Source organism: Xiphias gladius, chromosome 20 (assembly GCF_016859285.1).
Source record: "Xiphias gladius isolate SHS-SW01 ecotype Sanya breed wild chromosome 20, ASM1685928v1, whole genome shotgun sequence".
Lineage (NCBI taxonomy): Eukaryota > Metazoa > Chordata > Actinopteri > Istiophoriformes > Xiphiidae > Xiphias > Xiphias gladius.
Window position 1 is genome coordinate 14,288,295 of NC_053419.1, and position 21,779 is coordinate 14,310,073.

Consider the following 21,779-nt stretch of genomic DNA (forward strand, 5'->3'; position numbering starts at 1 on the left):
CTAATAAATGTAGTGTAGTAAAAAGTACATTGGCCTCTGTAATGTAGAAATACGATGTAGCATCAAATACCTCAGAATTGTATTTAAGTGCGTTACTTGAGTAGGTAATATTTCATTACAGCCCACCACTGACTATGAGTGTTATAATACCCAAATAAACTGTGACCAAAATGAAATAAACATGTAGCAGAGTCTGGGGTTTATATTATTTTTGCTCAAAAGAGGACACCAAACACAACATAATTTTCAAGAGTTTTAATAATTTACTAAAAAAGAGTGTAAAAGTAACAGATCTCTCCCACTAAAGTGGATCTGTTTGATATTCAAAGTGATGAGAGATGTAACAATTTTTTGCAAACTTGCTCTCATCTGTACATTTGTGTACACTTACTTGGCAATTTAACCTCTTGGCTGTAATTAAATGAGTTTTGCGCTGTATACTATATATCAAAAAAGCTCACAGCAAAAAAATACTTTGATATGAATCACTTGAAAGTAAACCAACCAGCATGAAATGTACAGCTATAAAATTCCAAAAAACACAGCTGAAAAGTGTATATACAAACATGCTAGGGAATCTAAAGAGCAGACTGAGTGAAGCTGAAGAGACAGGCCTTTCTAATGGTTTGCTTGACATCATTTAGGAGAGCCAATGAAATAAAGCATCATTCTTAAATATTTAATTACCTTGCAATGTTCAAATACCATGATCTTCTATTGCCTAGTTCAAGTTTTTTAGCAGAAGAGGAACACTTTATAAATATACAGTATACTGTATCTCCTGCATCAATTAGTTTAATTTAAACATTTAAATAAAAAGCTAAAATGTTCAGTATCTGTAGAAAATAAAAAAAGAACTCAAATGCATTTTCTTTGATAAATGTTCATACTGTGTCCACTTCTAAAGAGATGGTTGTGTCCATCACCCTTATCATTAAGTGCCTGCTTGGAAGAGGTAATATATATTTATGTATATACATATATATCAAATTCTATGACATGATATAATTTGTATAAATATGGCATCTTTACAATTGCATTAAAATGACAAATTTTATTTCAGATCCCAAGACAATTAACAGTCAATTGGGAAAAAGGCCTTGTTTAAGTTTCTCATTTTCTTATTTTAAATACTAAAAATAAGTCATAATTCTTTGCAAATGTATGTCTTACATTATAAACAACAATTCTGTCTTAACTGGTCAAATATTTTCCATTGTGTTCTTATCCGCAACACTTTGGAAGGTGAGGAAAAAGTGCCATTATCAAATGCTCCCTCTTTGGAGTAAATGAGGACGTTTGCCCCTTTCAGCGTAAAGGTACAAGTTTCATCAACCAACTGCAAGTCCCAAGAAGCTCAGCAGTGCAGTTCTGTACAAAAACGTAAAAACATCATTAACACATCATTGATGTAACAAAACCATGGGTTTTTGTTGTCATGCCACTTTGCTGGTTGTACAATATGGAGTTATGTGGCCCTGCACAGATGTCCCTTTTCACAGGTGAGGATGTAACAAGAATCACACAGAGCTTCTGTCATCCACAGATCCTTCAAATGCCACTAAGAGGTGTAGCCCATGTGGGACATAATGCTGTTTTGATCAGGAGAAAGTTAACATTGTGATATGTCAATAAAATGGGCATAGTTGGATAGATCCATCTCAGAAAGCACCATAACTGGCACAGAGCCAGTTTTGAAGGTACAAACTGGATTTGCACGGTGTCGTGGTTAACCAAAGGTATTGTTCAGAGCATTTCACTCTTCTTATTCCTTACATTCCAGGCCCAGGAGAGTCCGACTTGCCCTGTCCTTTATTTGGCCATTGAATCCATGTCTACCCAAAACAACAGAAGAGTTCTGGTGCTCTCTGGTGCCCAGAAGGAGGAAGCGTAGGCACAGAGGAAATGAAGGTAACCGACTGTCCCCTAGAATTCTCCTTGAAGTCTCACACAGCTAAAGCATGTTCAGGATGGCATTGTACATTTGGATCAGTACAGCCAGGTGGACGGGCAGGCAGGATTGGCGGTCTTGGGTGGCAGGGGTACATGTCAGCCAGGAGAGGGCGTTGTACTGCTCCAATACAAACCTGTGTTTGAAATATACAATATAATTAATGAGATAAGTAATGCTACTTTATGGAAATTAAATGAAATATCTACATATTAAGAACATATATTTTAAATTTTACGATATACATATCTACGCCACAGACTTTTTATACTTAAATAGTAATTTTATACTCTGTTTTGTACTCACAACCCAGTATCCATTCTAACCAGCAGTGTTGCAGCAGATGATAAAGTAATTTGAAAGCCATAACGTGTTAAGTATTTACCTGAGCACATCAGAGGTGGTCTTTGAGTCTAAGGGGTGAGGGTTCCTCTTAGTCTTGTCTGACACCAGCTCATCTGACTGGGCTATGGAGATGTGGTGGTGGAGAGATGCCTGAAGCGAAGAGGCGAAGGGCACAATGTCAAATGTTGAAGCATGCTGTGTCCCTCTTTAATATTTAATCACTTACTCAAAGCATTTCAGCATGAATTCTTGATCTAATAAATATAACAGTATTCTCTCTTTTTGCTCTCTCTCTCTCTCACTCACGCACTAGCACACACGCACACACGCACACACACACACACACACACACACACACAATGTTTTGAGCACCTTGAGGAAGAGTGGACACTGGCTCTCAGCTTGCGGGCAGGAGGCCCAGAACCAGTGAGGGAGTCCGTTTGCTTGTGCAGTGGAGACATAGTAACCCAGAGCAAGCGGCTGCTGCTTCAGCTCCTCTGGTGGATTGTCCCTGGACAGCAAGCGCTCTCCCTGGCTCTGTACACACAGGAGAAGGCCAGCAGTTAACTACAACCTTTCGTTGTGATCCTAACAAATCCTGGGTTATGGCCTATATCGTTCATTCATTCATACATCCTTCAATTCTAAGCATCTGTGGGTGGGTTGTCTTCCTTAAACAAGAAAATGTGACACTGGTTATAAAAGTTAATAATATTGCATATGTATGTCACATTCAAAGATCTCCTGCAGATATACAGTAGTTCAGTGATTACCACACCAGATCATCTTATTATTTGGTTACACATGTCTTGAGTTGTGCTTGAACCTAGAATTATTTTATGTCAAGTCATATATATATATAGGTTACAGTATGAAATCCTTGCAGCTCAAAAGACATATAGGATTGTACAGTATCCGTATAGTACCGTATAGTTTTAAAGTTATACACACAGCTGCAGCAAGCTTATTGATTTTACCAAATCTGGTGATAATTGTTTTTTCCCGCTGAGTCAAAATCTTCCTGCTACAAGGTTTTTGCAAAAGAACGACATAAGTATTTGCATTCTCTCCCTGCAGGTCAATGTGGTAATGACATACACAGCACACGGAGCTTGCATATTTAACCAGTTATTTTCAAATTCAACAATTTCTCATTTGATAATATCAAGTGTAAAGACTGCAGAGAAGTGGTTCCCATGCTTCAAAGTACAAAATCAAATCTGAAACTGAAGAGTTATGCATTTTAGTTCCCCCAAAATGCCCCTTTCATAAGCAATGAAAGCGCAAAATGTCTATAGGTCATATCATGAGTTCTGAGTTCCTGTAACAATCGTTTTTTATTCAGTATTATTTAGCTGTTTAAAGCAAAGGTGGATTAAGTAGATAGAGCAAACAATCCCTGTGAAATTATTGTATTTTTTTAAGTAAAACAACCAGTTCTGTTCAAACCCTGTATCTTATTTCTTTCCTTTGTGGAGGCAGAGCAGTAGAACAGCCCACTTTCCTTAACTGAAAGCAATGATTAAATGTAACAGGTAAATACAGCAGCATGCGAGGGTATGCCATTCCTTGACTCACCCTAGTGTGCTGGAAATGTGATCCCATTCCCATCCCGGACGGAGAGCCAGGTGAGGGCACAGGAGAGGTGTTGGGGGAAGGGTGGAGGTTCCCCGTGATCAGCATCATGTCATGGCCAATGTCGTTCTCCAGTTCATCGGGAAAGGGAAGATCAAACATGTCATCTGAGGGACAAAACACAGAGAAGACAGAGTTCAGAATGTCAGCGCAGCCCCACTTAGTTTAAACTTTGGTAATCAACAATGACACCTCTCCAGTCTTGGGTCAGTTCTTACTAACACAATTAGTGTTCCCACATTTAATATTCCCAAATTTAGGACACAGCACAATGTAGTCCAGATCTGGAACTTCACCTTTTTTTTGCACAAGCTATTTGAAATTGTGACGTTGGGAGAGATATTTTAGCACAAAGATGCCCCCTGTTGGTACAAACTAATATATCTAAACCATTTTTTAAAACAAGGATGTCAAGTAATCTCGTAACTATAGTATGACTGTTATCCTGCTAGTCGTTACCATTGTTGTCTTCCGTAGGGTAGGAGCTGGGTGCCAGCTGGGTGGTGGCAGAAGTAGGGAAGACTAAGATGTGTGTACAGGAAGCATCCTGAGGTGTGTTCAGCTGCGAGGTCTGCAGGTTCAGAGCAGTGCTGCGGCCAAACACTGAGCCCATGGTCACTGCATCTGGACACACACATACAGAAACACAGGTTTCAAGGTCAGCCGTCTATTTATTGTACTGCTACTCACTGTTTTGTCAATGTGAAACTAAACTATATTTATTCCGAAGTACTGTAATATCTATTATCACCTAATAACTATTATCACCATAATTATGACCATAAACATCATCACTGTCATAACCATCATATATGGCAAAGTGGGCGGGATACTAACCAGGCATGATCACAAAGGAACCCTGTGGCTCCATGGCTACCAGACAGGCGCTGAGGATGGTGGGAGAGTCAGCAGCTGAGATCCCACACATACGACAAGCCTCCCTCAGCTGGCGCCCTATTGAATGGAGGGAATGCTCCCCAAGGAGCGAGCTCCAGTCTAGTTGAGAGGGAGGGCGGGAGGTGCATGTGTGAGAAGGACAGAACAAGATAAAAGCGAAGAAATTTAGTTAGAGAGGGAGACAGATATGAGAGGTCTTTTAGTGAATCATTCAGTTAATTTTATCTGTCGATAAAATTCTTGAGGAAAAATAGAAGAGACTAAAGTACATAAAATGAAAATTGAAAATGAGGACGGAACCTAACAAGTGATTGAACAACTATATAACAACTTAAAAGAACTTTTGCCACTGATATGTTTTACACTTGTGTGTGCCCAGGACTACAAGTGAATATTAGGCAACCGGCAAGAGCTTTGTCTTTCCTTTCTTTCACATTAGATGAATCCCAGCATCCTTTGAGGAGATGAGAATGGATTGACTTATAAGCAGTAAGAGACAAAAGGCAAACATAGTACCTCATACTGTGTGTACAGATGTTTCAAATGAATACTCATGGAACTGAGTTTGCAGTGAAGCCTCCACACACAAGAGTGGAGGCTTCCGGCTTTCACTGATCTATACTAATGCAGTATAGCACTTGGGGAAACAAACTGATTACAGTGATTATAAACTAATACTTTATCCACATTAGAATGAAAAAAAAAAAAAAGAATCAAGACGAACCCAGTTTCTTCTGAGCTGATGTCACCCACCTTTTAGCTCCCCATGCCCTAGTCTGCCTAATCGACCGATCACAATCCTCCATGGGAGTGAGGTCATCTGGATGATGCCAATACACCACTCCCACAGCTTCTGTAGTCCCATCTTCCTGGCTGAAACCTTGGGACGTCGCGCTCTGAAATGAGATCAGAGCGTCATGTGTCGTGCCGTGAAAACGAGACAAAAGTAGAAAAGTTAAAAAGGAAAACTCTGCAAAGAACTAAGACCATAAGCGACCATTTCTCACCTGTTGGGTATATCAATGTTGATAATACAGGTCTCCAGGAGCTCCCCCTGCTGGTCAGTGCAGGACACTAGGATGCAGCGCTGGTCATGTGATAGGCAGTATCCTACAAAGAGTACATTATATTTGGGAGGGAGCTCTGCCCATATCTCTCCTGGTTCTGGCTGCTTGGGGCGCGTCGGACCAAGGATGAATGGGGGAGAATACAGCTGCAGTGGGCTAGGATGCTGGAGGAGCAAATTCACATTTCAAGAGTTAAAAAGTAAATCAACAAAGGCATGAGCAAGTATATTACAAGGATTTTCAGCGTATATGCATCAAAGAATATGGTACAAGCTACAGTTACATCATTGATTGAATTTTCATGCTGACCTCTGGACCCTTAAGCACAGAATTGACAGTGGACACTGGTCCAAAGCCAGTCAGGGACTTGATGTGTGTTTGCTGGGGTAGCAGACGTCTGCACTGGGAGTAGCAAGAGAAGGCCAGGGAGCGCAGGTGCTGCAGGTACAAGTGGCTCTCCCCACTGGCTGGCTGGAGAAGATACTTGCATGACACCACCTACGTAAGATAAAGACATAAAAATGGAAAGAAAGAATGAGGATGATCACAAGAGCAAGAGTGGATTCTGCTTAATCCATTAACTTAGTGTGAATCTAATTTTTTTTGTACCTGTAGCACCAGTGCAGGTCTCATCATCTCAGGCAAAGTCTGTAGCATCTCTGTGTAGCAGCGAAGAAGCCCAAGTAGCCAAATGCTACTTGCCTCTACCTCGTCACCCTCTTCTTCCTCTCCCCCTTCACTTCTCTTTGCACTTGAGCTAAGAAAAGCATCCACTATGTAAACAACAATAGCTGGTGGGTTGGCATGGCTGTCCATTGAGTCAGCCACAGTGGGTATGCCAATTCTAGACTGCTCAGAAGTCCTGAAAAAGAGCAAGAGAAGAAAGAAGTTGTACTTTTTCAAATGTGTGGAACAAAATTTGAAATTAGGTCATATCGGGTCTTACAGTTCAGGGTTTTCTGCTGGTGTGTTGGCTGGTGGTGTGGCACTAGAAGTCCCCTTAGAATCGCTGGTTCCTCCTTGAACTGTCTCCCCTGTATGGCCTGAGGTTGCTCCAGTCGGGGTCGGCGCATTTGCTGAACTGACAGTACCTTGAGCTTGATCTCCATCAGGAGCCCAAGCTTGAGTCTGCCCAGAAGCGGCAGGCTGGGCTGAGGATGTGTTGTTTACAGGAGGCTGGGCTTTAGGAGGCAGGAGTAGACTGCCGTCCAGAGGCAGAGTTGACAGCTGGGAACCTAAAAGAACGGAATAAAAAGGTCTTTCGTGAATTTATGTTATTATCCATAGATTGATAATGGAAAAAAAGGAGTGCAATAGAAGTGCCTGGATGATGATGTAATACAATTTGAGATGAGATGAGATGAGATTACATAAAAGTAGATTACAGTAAAGTAGAGTAGACTAGAATAGAGTAGAGTAGAGTAGATTAGATTAGATAAAATTAGATTAGACTAGATTAGATTAGTCTGTTTAGTTATTCCTAACCCAGTTGCTGCTTGCAGGCATAAGCATAGAGTTTAAGTTTGCTGAGGTTGTCAGTGTGCTGCTGTCCAGCCCAGGGTCCAGTCATCCACTGGTCCACATCCAGTTCTTCCAGCTTTTCTGGCTCCACATCTTCACCCACATGCACAAGGCCATCCCTGGACACCTTGGCCAGAGGACGGTGCTTCCCAAGGCGGCACGTCTAGAAACGGAGTCAGGGCTACTGTTCATTCTCTCATTGAAAACATGTATCACAATAAATATTTACCATCTCGATCCAAATATGTGCTGAAATTCTACCATTCTTTTGAATCAGAATCCGATGTCCTACCTCATAAACAGCGCTGAGCTCCTGGAAGAAGGCCCGGGCTGCGGCCAGCAGAGAGGGGCTATTAGGGCACAGTACCACATAGGCCACATCTCGCTGCCCCCCATAAGGCTCCAGTAGCAACTTCTCCCAGAAAGGCAATGCCAAAGGGGACAATGCCAAGAAGTCCCTCTCCCGGTCATAGCCCAGTAACACCGTTGGGATGGGCAGGGGCTCTGGTGACTCCTCCGAACCTTAGACAAATAGAGATAGTTACATTTTTAGTTGACTACCATCCAATTACGACATCCCTGTCTTTTCCACTTTATCACTTTAAAGATTTATAGTATTACAGGTGACATACTCAGTAAAAAAAAACAAAGAGGGGATTCGTTTTCCGTAAAAACAAAGAATGTATTGACTAACCATAGGAGCCTCTCCCAGCCATCTTATGGAACTGCTGCCAGGTGAGCGGACCCTGAACATGTTGGATGTTTTCCCAGGTCCGTCCTGTTCTCTTCTTCTGGATGGCATCCTGCAGGAAAGGCTGCAGAGACAGCAGCATACGAACCACATCCTGGGACGACAACATGCTCATGTCCACCACTGTGGGGATTGGCAGACACACACACACACACACACACACACACACACACACACACACACACACACACACACACACACACACACACACACACACACACACACACACAAGGATACGTGAACAGATGCACACATGTTAACAAGATTCTATACACAAAAAGAAACAAATAAACACACATAAAACACATCGATACACAGTTTACATAACACAAAAAGAAGCTAAGCGTACATAAAAATAATATTCTCATCAAAGACTTTAAAGCCATACTTGATTTATGGGAGTGTATGGCATATATCATTAAAATCCCTTCTTTAGCAGCTAAATCATGCGTCTTACTGTTAGTGTGAGGCCAGGAGTGAAGAGCTGTACTTCTGACAACAGCTGGATCTACTTTCCCTCCTGTGGGGTTATCCACATACTGCAGCCCCTGTTCCAAGGCATTGTAACACTCCACACAGGCATCACTCCCATCTGCCCACTGCTTCTCAGACATCCAGCTTTGGAGCAGTGCCCCCTTGCGGCCATGGCAAGAACAGCTGAGGGGGAGGTGCAGTGATGCCAGGGATGAAATGGGCTGGGAGCACTGTTCCTGCAGAAGGATCATTACCGACGAGGCAGGGGCAGGAGCTGCGTCCTGAGGCCGCTTGGCCCTGGGGTCTCCCATAGTTGGGTCCCGTCGGCAAAGAGCCAGCCTCCTCTCGGCTGCACGGCCCACCTCAGAAGTCCGGCCATAAATATCCAGCTCATCCTCCAGGAAGAGGCCTGTGCCATGGGCCAGCCGCCTGTTCACAATGGCACTGAAACCACACATACAGCGGTACTGATCTTCACAGGTGGAATCAGGGATATACACCCCCACATCTGCTCCTTTGACATTCATATTGCAGGCACAGATACAGCAGCTGTCAAAGTTGCGATCCTTGAAGACGTTGAGGACGGAGTCTGAGAGCAGGAGGACAGCGTAAAGGCTGTGGGCCTCAGGCAGGGAGGGTCCTGGCCGAGCGAGGGGCTCTACAGAGCTAAGAGGCAGGCTGGTGGAGGGGGTAGAGGCTGGTGAGCTAAGCTCAGTACCATCCTGCTTCACCGAACCTTGCCCAGAGCTCGCAGCATTAATACCCCTTGGTGTACGAGGGGTTCGTGGAGTGGGCACAGAAAAGCGGGGAGTGGCAGGGGATGGGAGGATGCCGACAGTGGTGCTAACAGAAGCAGTGGTGGCGCTCATCTGGCCATACTCCTGGTCTGCAAGGTTGCTGACACTGGGGATGGCTCTGGAAGGAATACACATTGAGGGAAACCAAAAAAAAATAGTCAGATAGACACGCAAGATTATTCTAACTCTTTGGGGAGCAGCTCTTGAAGGTCATGCTCTTCCTTACACCCAAACAAATAAAATCCTTTGATCCAACTGACATTACTGTCCTCAGAGCACGGCACTCTTTCTAGTGAGGCTAAAAAGACCAGCTCACATATTCATCCTTCAGAAACCACATACTCCAGCACAATATTTTTAAAAGCTTTAATTAAAGCTTTTTAAAAAATGGCATTATAAAATTTTTCAAAACGTCAGAGATCTCTTCATCATAGCTGGCTACTCACGTGTATCCATCCCTGATGAAAGTGGCACTCTGGGGATGCAAGACTGTGGGGAAATGCTCCATTTTGGGCAGGAGGGCCCAGGATGGACGGTAGTAACATTGCTCAGGAATTTTGAGAGGCTGTAGACTCTGGCTGGGTAGGCAGGATAGTGGAGCAAACATAGAGGACCCAAATTGTGGCTGGATAGGGAGGAAAAACAAGTTTGTCATTTAGTAAAACACACAGAGAGACATTTCATTGCACTGAGTGAGTGGTAACAGAGTAGAGTAACAAGAACGAACCAAACCATTTGAATTAACTAATGTCACTCTCATGCTCTTAAAGGATAAGGCTGGCAATATCATTTACTTTTCTTATTTGTCAACAAATGCCATTAAAGACCACAAATGAGTCACAAATGAAAATAAATTTATTACTCAAATTTTTGGTGGGGGCTATTTTCAGCAGGGGATTAATATACATTCGGTGCTCTCATGAGTATTTACAGCAGCAGGGCGGTGCACGCGGAATTGTACTACAATAGACTACACTAAGATACACTACAGTGCCCATGTTCATCGCAATGAAGGATCACATCACCCAGTGCAACAGTGTGGCCTATGATGAAATGGAGCTCTATGGCACAGAGCAATAAGCGATTCATGCTTTGGCTACACAAGTAATGCTTGCCAGTAGAATAAAGTCACTGTTGGTCTTGTTTTTTTTTTGTTTTTTTTTCTAGCCATAGTGCTTAGGTATTCTGTGTTCAAATTATGTAGTGTTGAAATTAAGAAGCCTAATGTGTTCCACACAGATTACCCATAGGTTTAAACATTTTATGCTATATTTTAACCTTGCCAACAAAATATCAAAATGAAGGAAAGATCTGCTGTACTGAACAAGATTTATAGACTCTGAGAGTGTCCAATTTTGGTGTTTATGAGCCCACTGGCAAAACCCCCTTTGACCACTTCTATTGTCATGGTGATATCCCCCAATTCAATTAGTGCTGAGTGCATGTTTCTTGTTTACCACATCACACTCTACTATGTTTGCCTTTTCACACTATTAATGATGGAGGCAGTAGTACGATACAATGAAAATCTATTACATCTGTCGCCTACGCTCCATTGTCATTAAGTTACCTAGATCCCATCAACTCTAATATTAAATACAACCTTTCAATCCTGTTTGCATGTTTCACATATTGACTTGCGGTAAAGATGACTGTCGTTTGGAAGGGCTTGTTGTTTGTGTTAACAAGCAGATGCACCTAATAGTGGCCACTAAGTGCATTCTACTATAATTAGCTTTTCCCAGCTCAGAGAGCCTGCAGTCAGAACAGATGTCTGACTCACAATACGGAGACAGATAATTAGCGAGCTACAGGTATTAGTGAAACAATTCCAACATGATATGTGAGTCTGACCAGCTGCTCAGTAGTTGCTGCCAGTCAGTCAACAAATACTTGTACTGACATCCACTTGATGTCCAAATTTTACGTAATTTGTGAAAGTCATTAACCTGCGAGTTTTCCTATTCACATACTTTGGTGTACTTTTCTGAGTTCCCACTTTAATGCATGATGCACTAAGCTAAATTTGCTGCTATATGTGTACTTAATTGGGCATTGAATCCTCACCTTGATATCCTCCTGCCTGGGACTAGCCATGCTCTCATCCATTTCCATTCTGTATTCAGCAACCTGTGTGGAGGCTAAAGGCAGCAGGTGTTCAGCTGCCCCACTGGGTGCAGGGGGCTCTTGGCTCGGGGTGTCACGATACGTCATGATGGGAGAGAAGGCTGGGTGCTGCTCTAGAGAAGGTGGGGTGGGAAACATCCGCTGAAGGTCTGCTACTGCTGAAAGGAGACAGAAATAGAGAAAGAGATGAAGAGGCATGGAGGAGAGACAAAAAAATGTAGTTTACAGAGGTATAATGGGATTAAGGAATTATCATTGTAATTCCCCCCAAAATATTGCGAGAAAATAAGTATGAATGAATTGCTATGCATGAAAACTGTCGTCAGATACCACTGAGTGTATTTCATCGAGATTTTACAGCTAAATACGCATCAAAGTGACTCACTTGATGGATAAGGTACTGCAACTCTCCCTTCTTTCCCGAGAGGGCGATCTTCTGTTGACACTGGCAGCTTGGCTGAGTGCTGGTTTGGGTAAACAGTCTACAAATTATTACACATAAGATAAGAGAATCAGTTTCGTTCAATGCAATATTTTGTGCATCAGAATATTGAAACATAAAACATGCAGGATAATGAAAACATTAAACTAAGACATAATGTTAGCGGCTGTGTTTCCACTAAATCTTTTACCTGAAAAAATGTACCTATTACAGTCTGTTTATATAAAACAAATATATACGCACATATACACACATTCATATATATCTATATATATATCTATATATCTATATCTATATATCTATATCTATATCTATATCTATATCTATATCTATATATATATATATATATATATATATATATATATATATATATATATAGAGAGAGAGAGAGAGAGAGAGAGAGAGAGTATAGTACAAAAAACTATGATGTCTCACCCCCAGCTCTTCCTCATCTTCATCAAATATGTTGTCTAGATCAGAGATGTTGACCACCAGATCTTTTTCTCTGGTCAGGGAAGGATTGGCTTTGGCAGCTCCGTCATCCTGACCTGATTCATCTAAAACAACATAAACAACTTTAGACCAGATGCCTGAAATTCTCATTTAACACTGTACTCTGAAATATGGATTTCACTCAGTATACTGTTGAATATGTATAGCATGTTGATAGCAGTAGCAGTGGCTGTGTCCCACCTGATTTTGGAGCTGAGTTAAAAATGGACATAGCATCTTTCCCATCAGGCAGTGCTCCATTGCTGGTGATTTCTTCTCCCTGGTGGATAAATTAGAAGAAAATGAGAATATTCCTGGCTCAGTTCCAGTCAAATTGTTCAAAATAAAAAGCCTAGAGCTCCCTTTGAAACAACTACTGTGTTAGTAAGATGGGTGACATTCTGACATTTTGTGCCACGTCTTGCAGCACAAAATGGACCTTGAACCAGTGTCATTTTTTTGTGCTACGGAATAGATTTCACATCATAAAATTGTGAAGATCAATTTGAAATTTCATGCAAGAAAACGTTATTACCTGGTGTGTGAGCTGCTATTGTCACAAAACTGTTACAAACTAAATTTTGTGCACAAATTCCAAATGCGCAAGTAGTGAAATATTTTTTTATTAGAGTAGTATTAGTGTTTGTATTTAAATCTGCAATATATGATTTTTTGGCCACTTGAGGGCAGCAGAAACTAGCTGTGAACACAACACTGACATATCACCATCTTTTAGGTTGATATGGCTAATGTGTTATCAAACAGTTCTTGGTTTATACATCCATCAGATATGGAGCAACATTAGCAATAATTTGCTCTGTCTTTGGCCTGCTGGTAAATATTACTCCAAGCTGCTAAATGCTCCACTATGTTCACCAGCGGTCGCTAACTTTGCCGTGCCTGGTTTGTCTCTGTCTTTTTCACTGAAAAAAGCAGCCTTCTGTGGCTGGAAACAGGATTGGTGAGAGTGGTTTCGAATAAATCCAAACAGTGAAGTTAAAGGTTGGAAAACTGAAACAACGAGCTGAAAGTCACTATAAAGCTCCGTAGAGCCGAGGAGAAATGTAGGTGATAATTCTTTATGGGTTCATCACTATGAATCTAAAACACAACCCCTTCACCTACAGTACATGTAGTCATGTGATCCATATTAATATAAAAACTTTGATTACAGTCACTTTAAGTTTTACTGACTCTTAACTATGACTGCATTGTGTTTTTCAAACCGGTGTTGTCCTACCTTGGCCTTCTTGCTGGGTTCTCGCCCTTGGGCCTTTAATCTCTTTGAAGTGGAGAAAGTATATTCAATGTCTCCTTCCTTAAAGTCGTAGGGATCATCCCCAGGCTCCCGCAGTGCCTCCACACCTGGCTGCTGGAACAGGCCCAAAGTATGGATGTGGTCCCTCACCCTTTCCTCTGAGATTTTAAATCTCTTGTGAGTCTGTGTGTATAGCCTGCGGGAGGAAAAGAGACAAATGCAATCTCTCTGCCTTGTTTTCTTTTGTGTCCTCATATCTCATATCTAATCTCCTATTTCCAGAATAACTGACATTCTCATTGGATGTGTCATACGGTACGTAGTAGTTCCAGTTCTACATGATAAACGGGCAAATCCTCGCAAATCCCCCAATTTTCTATTGCTGATGTTTTGTGTTTAGTATGATTCTGGCTCAGGTAGCACTGCCCAATGTTTCCAGAAGCCTAGAATCTCTATCTATATTCTTTGCTAGTCAACTCCTTGTTGTTCCTCTCCCAAATGCACCAAACATTTTGCAAAACCCTGCTATTGTGTCTCTCTCCTACCTCTTTAGCGGAGCTCCTTCAGTGACTGTCTCTGTCTTCACTTCCTCTAATTTATCAGTGGGAAGTTCAGGGGGTCTGAAGTCAGTCTTATCAGTTCTGGGAGTCCTGAAGCCTCTCCACCAGCCGGCCCCATTCTCCCTCTGCCTCCGCAGAGCTGCGTACACAGCTGTCTCACTGGTAATCACCCCTAAACCTGAGGCTCCATCTGGACAGACAGGCATATCCACAGGCCCATCCAGAACCTCTGGGTCCTGCACCCGGGGGTGTGGGCTGAGTGTGGGCGGAAGTGGGGACATCGGCGAATGGAGAAGGGACTCAGGGGCTTTCCTGGAGAGTGGCTTGGGATACTTGCAACTTGGCAGAGCAGCCAGAGGCTCCATGGGTGGCTCCAGCGCCACAAGACCGCTCAGCTGGGGCCCTCCTGGTGAGTCCTGTTCCAGAGGGGTTTCCTGTGTGACAGATAGACGGTGGTGGAAGGGGACCATGGCTGGCCTCTTGGACTGTTTGTCAGCCTTTTCTGTCTTGTCACTGGTCTTGTGTTTGGGCAGGGAGGGAGGGTATAATGACGGGCCAGAGGACTGAGCGGGGTTGGCACTAGTCTGGGTGTTGGCAGTGGATGTGGCGGTCAGATTCAGTTTTTGTTGCCTCAACCTGTAACAAAGTCAAGCAAAACAAAGTTTAGAAAAAAGCCTGTACTCTAGATAACAATAAAAAACAATATAAAGAATCCGTTTTAAGCTAATATATTATTTGTAACAACTGTGTAATTTTCATTAACTTTGTTTTCATTATTATTGTCCCTAAGAAACAAAAATATAGCTATTACAATTATGACAGAGTTGTTGCTGATTCCTTGAGTTGCCAAATCCTCAACTTAAACTTTTTTAAAGTTTCAAAAACTACTAGGTTGAATTTATTTTTCTTACCCCAAGTCAGCTAGCTAATGGCTTTTCATGCAGCTGTCATGTATTTTTTTCAAAACAAAAGATTTTTCTGCTGAGCAGTAATACTCTTTCATTTTATTTAATCTTATTTAATCTTTATTTAATTTTATTTAATCTGTGATCTGAAATTTGAGCAACATGCTCATAAAAGCTGTAGGACTTTAAAACTGTATCAGTTATATGGCTATCAAAAATGAGATGAATCTTGGCATGGAGATTTTTTTGAAGACTGTATTTTATGTTGACTTAAATTTAAACATTCCCTGAACCAAGTCTCAATTGGGGCATCCAGTCTCTACAATTATTTTAATCTAAATACTTCTTTTGTGATAAACATGAAAACAAGGCTCAGAAAATGCACATATACAAGTATAACACGGATATTGAACAGCTTGGCTACAGCTCTGTGGTACCTGGAGCAGCTGCAGGGCGCTCTGGCTCCCAGATCGTTGAAGTCCCATGTGGTAACTCCATTTGGCACTTCCTTCTTAGGCGTCACGTCAGATGGCAGATTCAGTCTGCAGGGAATAAACAGATCCATGAGGGCACCAGCTCAAGTGTTTCACTGCACTTCAATTCTAATCACACCAAACAGAGGAAACAAAGTCAGCAATGGTTCAACTTACACATGAGGCTGGTTGAGATAGCATTCCCTCCAGGCCTGATGGACCACCTGACAAGTAAGCTTCTTCCCAGAATGCTTTGGGCTGATGTTAGTGACCCCCATGCCGCTGTCTGGTGTGGGAACACTGGAGACGGAGGTCACAAAGCCACTGTCCGCTGAAAAGATGGAAGGAGGAACAGATGTCATAATCTAGGGCTGAGCACAGGATTTAGCGAGGACAATTAGATTTGACGAACCTCAACCATGACTTTTATTCCATTTTTCATCTCCACCAAACACCAAGCACCATCTTTAGGTTTGTTTATGGACATGTACATTATTGCTGCAAGTTCAAGCAGAACTTAAGACTTAAGTCAACTGACAAGTGTTACTAAAATTGATCAAATAAATTTGTGCTATTTTACAAAAGTTGTGTTTGCATTCTGTTGATGACATTAGTGATTGATAGTATGTTTACAGAGAGGAATAAGTAAAAAATAATACTATACAAAATAATCCTTTTACAGAGGAATAAATTCATGACCTATATATTTATAATTTCATTGGTCAGTATTTAGAATTTCTTGAGGATAAGGACTCTTTACCTGCAATTATTTGTCAAACATCAATTGTTCCAAAATAGCTTACTATTGAGTAAAAAATGGTATTGATAAATTATCTGTTAAATGGTTTAATCAATGCATTTCAGATTCTGCGATGCTTCAACATGTCAACATGTATGTATAAATGTGGCATCTAATGTCCTATGTGTGCATGCAGGAAGGTGTCAGAGGGGATATCTCTTACCTGAGCAGGGCTGCTCTGGTGACGTTGGCGGTGTGAGCGGCACGCTGCAGTGGTTTAGCTCCCTGTTGAGGCCCTGAGCTGCAGGAACAGGTGGAGGCTGCTCCACTGGTAGGTCCCCCTGGGCAATCAGCACAAAAGCAGCTGGGTAGGTCATCCTCACTCCACCTAGGAAGATAAAAAGAAGGGCTTTATTTACGGTTATGAAACAAGAGGATGGCTGCTGCTCATTTTTTAGTGCAAGGTTTATTGAAACTGTCAAAAAAGGATACCTTATGGGAGTCAGTTAAAACAATTGCTAGTTAATTTTTTATTATGCAACACCCACATAAGAATTATTGTGCTTAAAGATAACATCATCCCCACCAACCTCTATATAATATTTCGCTGAAGAACAATTAATATGTCCCGGACATTCTCGTTAATTGGTGGCAAGTACAGTAGCTATATAGTATGTGCAATGCACTCGCTCTTTATCCATTGATGTAATCACACACTTTTTTTCTCACTGCTCATATAAAACAAACCATCTTAAATCCTTTTACACTCATGTCTTGACTTTAATTTCAGGCAGCAAAGACTCTACAGGCTTTCCTCTTTAGATATAAAAAGCCATTGGTATCCATGGGAGTTTTGATTCTGACTGATTAGACAAAGCTGTTACAGTAACTCCATGTGGCTTTCACCACGACTTCCCTATCCCTATCTTTCCTCCTCTCTCCTCTCCTCCCTTCAAGTCATTTCCTCTTTTCAACTCTGAGATGTGCTAAAAGACTGTGAGGATTGCAGCGAAAGTGCACTTCAGTAGCACCCCATCCACTAATACCTCAGCTCAAACTGCCTGGGAGTTTACATGGAGGCCGAGGGTAATCAGTGTGATGTCGATCTCTTGCTTTTTGCTGCAGCAGAGCAACATCACAGAGGTCTAGTGTTTTTTTATTGCTCTTCTCTTGCTGAGGAGATCTCAAGCATTCTTTATGATGTACTGCTCTGCGATTATATAATATACAAAACATATCTTAATATAGGATGGGATTTAAAAAAAAGTCCATAAAGCAGTAAATTCCGCTAGTGAAGATGCATTTTTCACCTTCCACACTGTTTCTAACCCAACAAACACATTCAGTTGTTCCATACCTACAATGACCTCCACTGCCACGTGACAGTTTCGATCATAGGCCTGGCTTGCTTCTTCTTTTTCCTTCTCTCCACTTCCCTCTTTCTGCTGGAGTACCATAGGGTAGAAGTAGCTCCAGTCCTCCATCAGCTTCCGTACCGCTGGGTCACTCATCTTGTAGGCCTGACCTGTTAGGGTGCCGCTCAGACCATATGGACTCAGGATCACTGCAGACAGATAAAACAGATTGGAAGGTGTAGAGCATACTGTAACATGATATCATTTAATTAAATTTACTGTACTTTATTATGTTGCACAGCAAAGACACACACTGAGGAGCTGTATTTAGCTGAAAGGTAAATACTGTGAGTTTTCCAAAGTTTTTCTTAACTTTGCCTATAATAACCTCATTTTATTTAATCATTTGATTTGGAGTATTTCTGTTTTAGACTATTTAACGTATGAGATATTCTTCTTTTACTGAGTTTTAGCATTGGGTTATAACTAAGTACATTTACTCAAGTACAGTTTAGAGGTACTTGCACTCACTCATTTTCCATGCTATTTTACACTTCTATTCCCCACAGTTCAGAGGGAAATATTGCACTTTTAATTTACACATTATATTTATCTAACAGCTACAGCCAACAGTCATTTTGCAGAAAAAAAATTCTAATACTAAACATACGAGCTTATAAGATATGATGCATTGTTATAGTTTAAACAACACAAAAGTTACAGTACTTGTAATGGAGTATTTATATAATTTGGTAGTGCTACTTTTATTGCAGTAAATGATCTCAATACACCCTCCGCTGCTGCCTATTCGATAACTGCACATCATGTTTTTTACAATACGACACACTTGTATTATACACGTTCACCAGTTGTGTAACATATTTCTGGTTGTACTTCATTGTAGTGTATTCTCACTGAACATCATTTTTATTTTGTTGTGTGTAGATAAACCATAGAAGAAAAACCTTGGGTTTGTGGTATTACCTTGCACTGGTGTGATGGAGGTCTGTGCAAGACGCATGTGGTGTTCTGTGATGTGGTATGCAGGCTGGTGCTGGGCGATCTCCACGCTTGTGCACACGTTGCTCTCCCCGTGGAGGAAGAAGGAGAAGGAACATGATAGGTGTTCACTGGGGACAGAAGATAGAAAAGTTTTAAATCACGAGACCGCAGATAGACAGAAACAGTACAGGGTTTCTGTCTGTACTGAAACCCTGTACTGTGGTGTGTATCTCCTGTGTTTGTACTGTGAGCTGATCATAGAAAGATGTGAACAGATCCCCTCTGAGATTCAGCTTGCGCACAACATTAAAACAAATTAAATGGCAACATGAGTTTGCACTGTAAAACAGACACTGCTCCCTGTGTCCCTTTTATCGCATTTGAATTAACCTACACAATTGCTAACATACAGTAATTAAACTGAGACTTCATATTAAATAAAGTCATTAATCACATCTATTGAAAAACAAATCTACAACATGAAAATGCCAGTCTTTCAGGCAGCAGCATGACAGATGATGAGTGCTTTTCTCCAAATAGCAATTTAGAGAACATACTCAGAATGTGTCTTATTAAAAGCCTTGCAGATCTCTACCTACACTGACCATTTAAATCGTTTCCCACATTGGCTCCTTATTGCAGGTATAAATCCTCATTTGCTCATGACTGATTGCGGGGACTACATGTTTACATATGCAGCGCTCTTCTTATTACACAGCCCAGGCATAGTTCATTATGCATTGCTCTTTTTTTTTTTTAAATCAGGAGGATTAATTGTTGGGGTCTTGTTGCGATCTATATACCAGTGGGCGGGCTGGACACCATTAACTACCAAGACGGCTTCACTGATGTATATTTTTAATCTATAAAACTCCTTACCACCTTGGTTGATATATATCAGACTGACAATAAAGTCAGCAGGTACTGTAATCTCCTTGTGATTACCCTGCTGCCTATATAATATCTCCTTTGCCCTGAGGGAGCTGGACCTCCATTTGAGCCGTAATGGATCATCAAATTCAATAAAATGGCCAGTTCCACAGTCACTCATGGGCAGAACTAAACACAGTCACAAGAGAGCCAAATATCTTGTGCCGTTAACCATGACAGCCTCCAGGTGGCACTGAGTGCACCCAAACAGAGAAGAGGCCAATTTCTCTGCTTCATAAACATCCCTGATGCTCCCAGAGAAAAAAAAAAAAAAAAAACATACCTTCACAACAGCAGGTGGTTTGAACACAGGTCTGCACAATCACAGGAAGAAGAGCAGAGCTAAAGCACATACTGTACATATGCACGCACAAGCCTGCAACAAACAGGCACACGAGCACATCACCTTCACACCTAAGGGCACATGCGTGCACACACACACACACACACACGCACGCACACACGCACACACACACACATAAAGCACTAGTCCATCATCTCCACAATTCACATCTCTCAACATGAATCTAAATGCCTTCAATGTCACTGCATTCCAACCTTGTCCTCTGAGCATCATTACACCATAAGAAGAGCTATATATAGCTGCATAGGGAAGCTCAGGGGAACGGCTGCAAGTCAAGAGCGACCAGTCCAACTAGCTGCCATACACATATGCACAAGCACCATAATTCACATTCAGGGTTCTTTAGGATCTCAATTGCAAAATCCTTCAATCATCTTATGCGTGTAAAGACAAACCTACATGGATAAATGCAACTTCAGTGACGTTTTTTTTGTAGTTTCAATTGGCTAACTGTTTGACTGACTGTTTGATTTTCTGTATTTCACTATGTTACACTTTCACCTCTGCCTGCTCTTAAAGTCCTAACAGCCCAGCACAGATTACATAAGGCTGTGAAATGAAGCATCCATTAGAATTTATTTCCCCCTCATGTTGATAATTCTGTTTATATTGTTATTATAGATTTTTATGAGATGTGTGTGTATTGTATGACGGGACTGTTGCGTCTACAAAAACACTATACCCTTATGACCCCTCATAAAACCACAGCCCTGCCAAATAACAGGGAATCACTGTTGGAAATCTCTACTGTCTTTGTATGTTTATCTCTCTTTCCCTGCTTTAAAATCAGGCAGTGATTCAACAGAATTAGGGGCTTGATCCCTCACTATTTCAGCTGACTTTGTGCTGATAAAAAATTGTTTACCTTGGTATATATATATATATATTATATATTATATTATATTATATATATATATATATATATATATACATACATATGTAAATATATATATATATATACACATGTTACAAAGCAAAGTCCAACATAGGGCACTGATTAAAAGGATTTCTGTAGAGAGGGAAAGTTTAGTTGGGTAAACAATTACATTTGATAAACTGCACAAGCAATCAGTCTAACCAATAACTAATGTTCAACAATTATGACTTCAGATCTATTATGGCTGCAATAAAGCATATGAGTCAGGGAAAAGCAGAGCTACAAAAAGAGCATCAAACTGCAGGCTGACGCAGCTGGGAGATTGATGCTCCCTGTCCTTTTACAAAGGGTATATTCCTGCACAGTAAGCGGGTGTGAGTGTGTGGAAGAACTGGGCTTCTTGCATCCCCCGGGACATTTGTGCAGTCGGCAAGCATGTTTGTGTATGTATGTGTGTGAGAACAGCAGACAGAGATGCGAGGCATCTGTGTGTGCTGGGCTGTACGAGTACAGGTATTAATAAATGAAGAGGAGTGATGGCTGAGACTCGCCTCAGGGCTGACAGTCCTGTTGAGAGACAGAGAGAGGAGAGGAGAGAAGGAAGGGGAGAGTGGGGGGTGGGTGAGAAAAAGAAGTGAGAGTGAGAGGAGGAAAAAAGGAAGAAGAGAGTAGAAGGAAAGACAGCAATGGAAACAGAGTGAGCGCTAGAGGTAGAAAAATGAAGGGAATGCTGGAATAAGACTGAGATGAAAAGGGATTATAGAATGACAGAGAGGAAATTAGGAGGACATGGAAAGAAAGATACAGTATAAAATGA

At 41.4% G+C, this 21,779-nt stretch overlaps 1 protein-coding gene across 2 annotated transcripts in view; it reads right to left on the minus strand.

Annotated features, from left to right (window-relative positions):
• Positions 1-240: 240 nt before the first annotated feature.
• The window catches only part of LOC120806306 (mediator of RNA polymerase II transcription subunit 13-like), a 75,898-nt gene continuing 54,359 nt past the window's right edge, over positions 241-21,779 (minus strand). The window contains exons 5-31 of one of the 2 annotated variants that reach the window (XM_040157321.1): positions 18,774-18,919; positions 17,792-17,998; positions 16,658-16,822; positions 15,873-16,026; positions 15,660-15,764; positions 14,303-14,953; positions 13,740-13,953; positions 12,701-12,779; positions 12,443-12,564; positions 11,951-12,047; positions 11,506-11,720; positions 9,885-10,063; positions 8,625-9,556; positions 8,111-8,290; positions 7,709-7,938; positions 7,381-7,579; positions 6,842-7,130; positions 6,505-6,757; positions 6,205-6,393; positions 5,836-6,059; positions 5,582-5,724; positions 4,769-4,927; positions 4,391-4,555; positions 3,875-4,038; positions 2,669-2,833; positions 2,337-2,446; positions 241-2,087 (exon numbers count right to left, since the gene is read on the minus strand). In XM_040157321.1, coding sequence (XP_040013255.1) covers positions 1,955-2,087; positions 2,337-2,446; positions 2,669-2,833; positions 3,875-4,038; positions 4,391-4,555; positions 4,769-4,927; positions 5,582-5,724; positions 5,836-6,059; positions 6,205-6,393; positions 6,505-6,757; positions 6,842-7,130; positions 7,381-7,579; positions 7,709-7,938; positions 8,111-8,290; positions 8,625-9,556; positions 9,885-10,063; positions 11,506-11,720; positions 11,951-12,047; positions 12,443-12,564; positions 12,701-12,779; positions 13,740-13,953; positions 14,303-14,953; positions 15,660-15,764; positions 15,873-16,026; positions 16,658-16,822; positions 17,792-17,998; positions 18,774-18,919 — 5,869 coding nt within the window. In that variant the 3' untranslated portion in view covers positions 241-1,954. Of the gene's footprint in view, positions 2,088-2,336; positions 2,447-2,668; positions 2,834-3,874; positions 4,039-4,390; positions 4,556-4,768; positions 4,928-5,581; positions 5,725-5,835; positions 6,060-6,204; positions 6,394-6,504; positions 6,758-6,841; positions 7,131-7,380; positions 7,580-7,708; positions 7,939-8,110; positions 8,291-8,624; positions 9,557-9,884; positions 10,064-11,505; positions 11,724-11,950; positions 12,048-12,442; positions 12,565-12,700; positions 12,780-13,739; positions 13,954-14,302; positions 14,954-15,659; positions 15,765-15,872; positions 16,027-16,657; positions 16,823-17,791; positions 17,999-18,773; positions 18,920-21,779 lie in introns of both variants that reach the window. The other variant, XM_040157319.1, reaches the window with a different exon arrangement.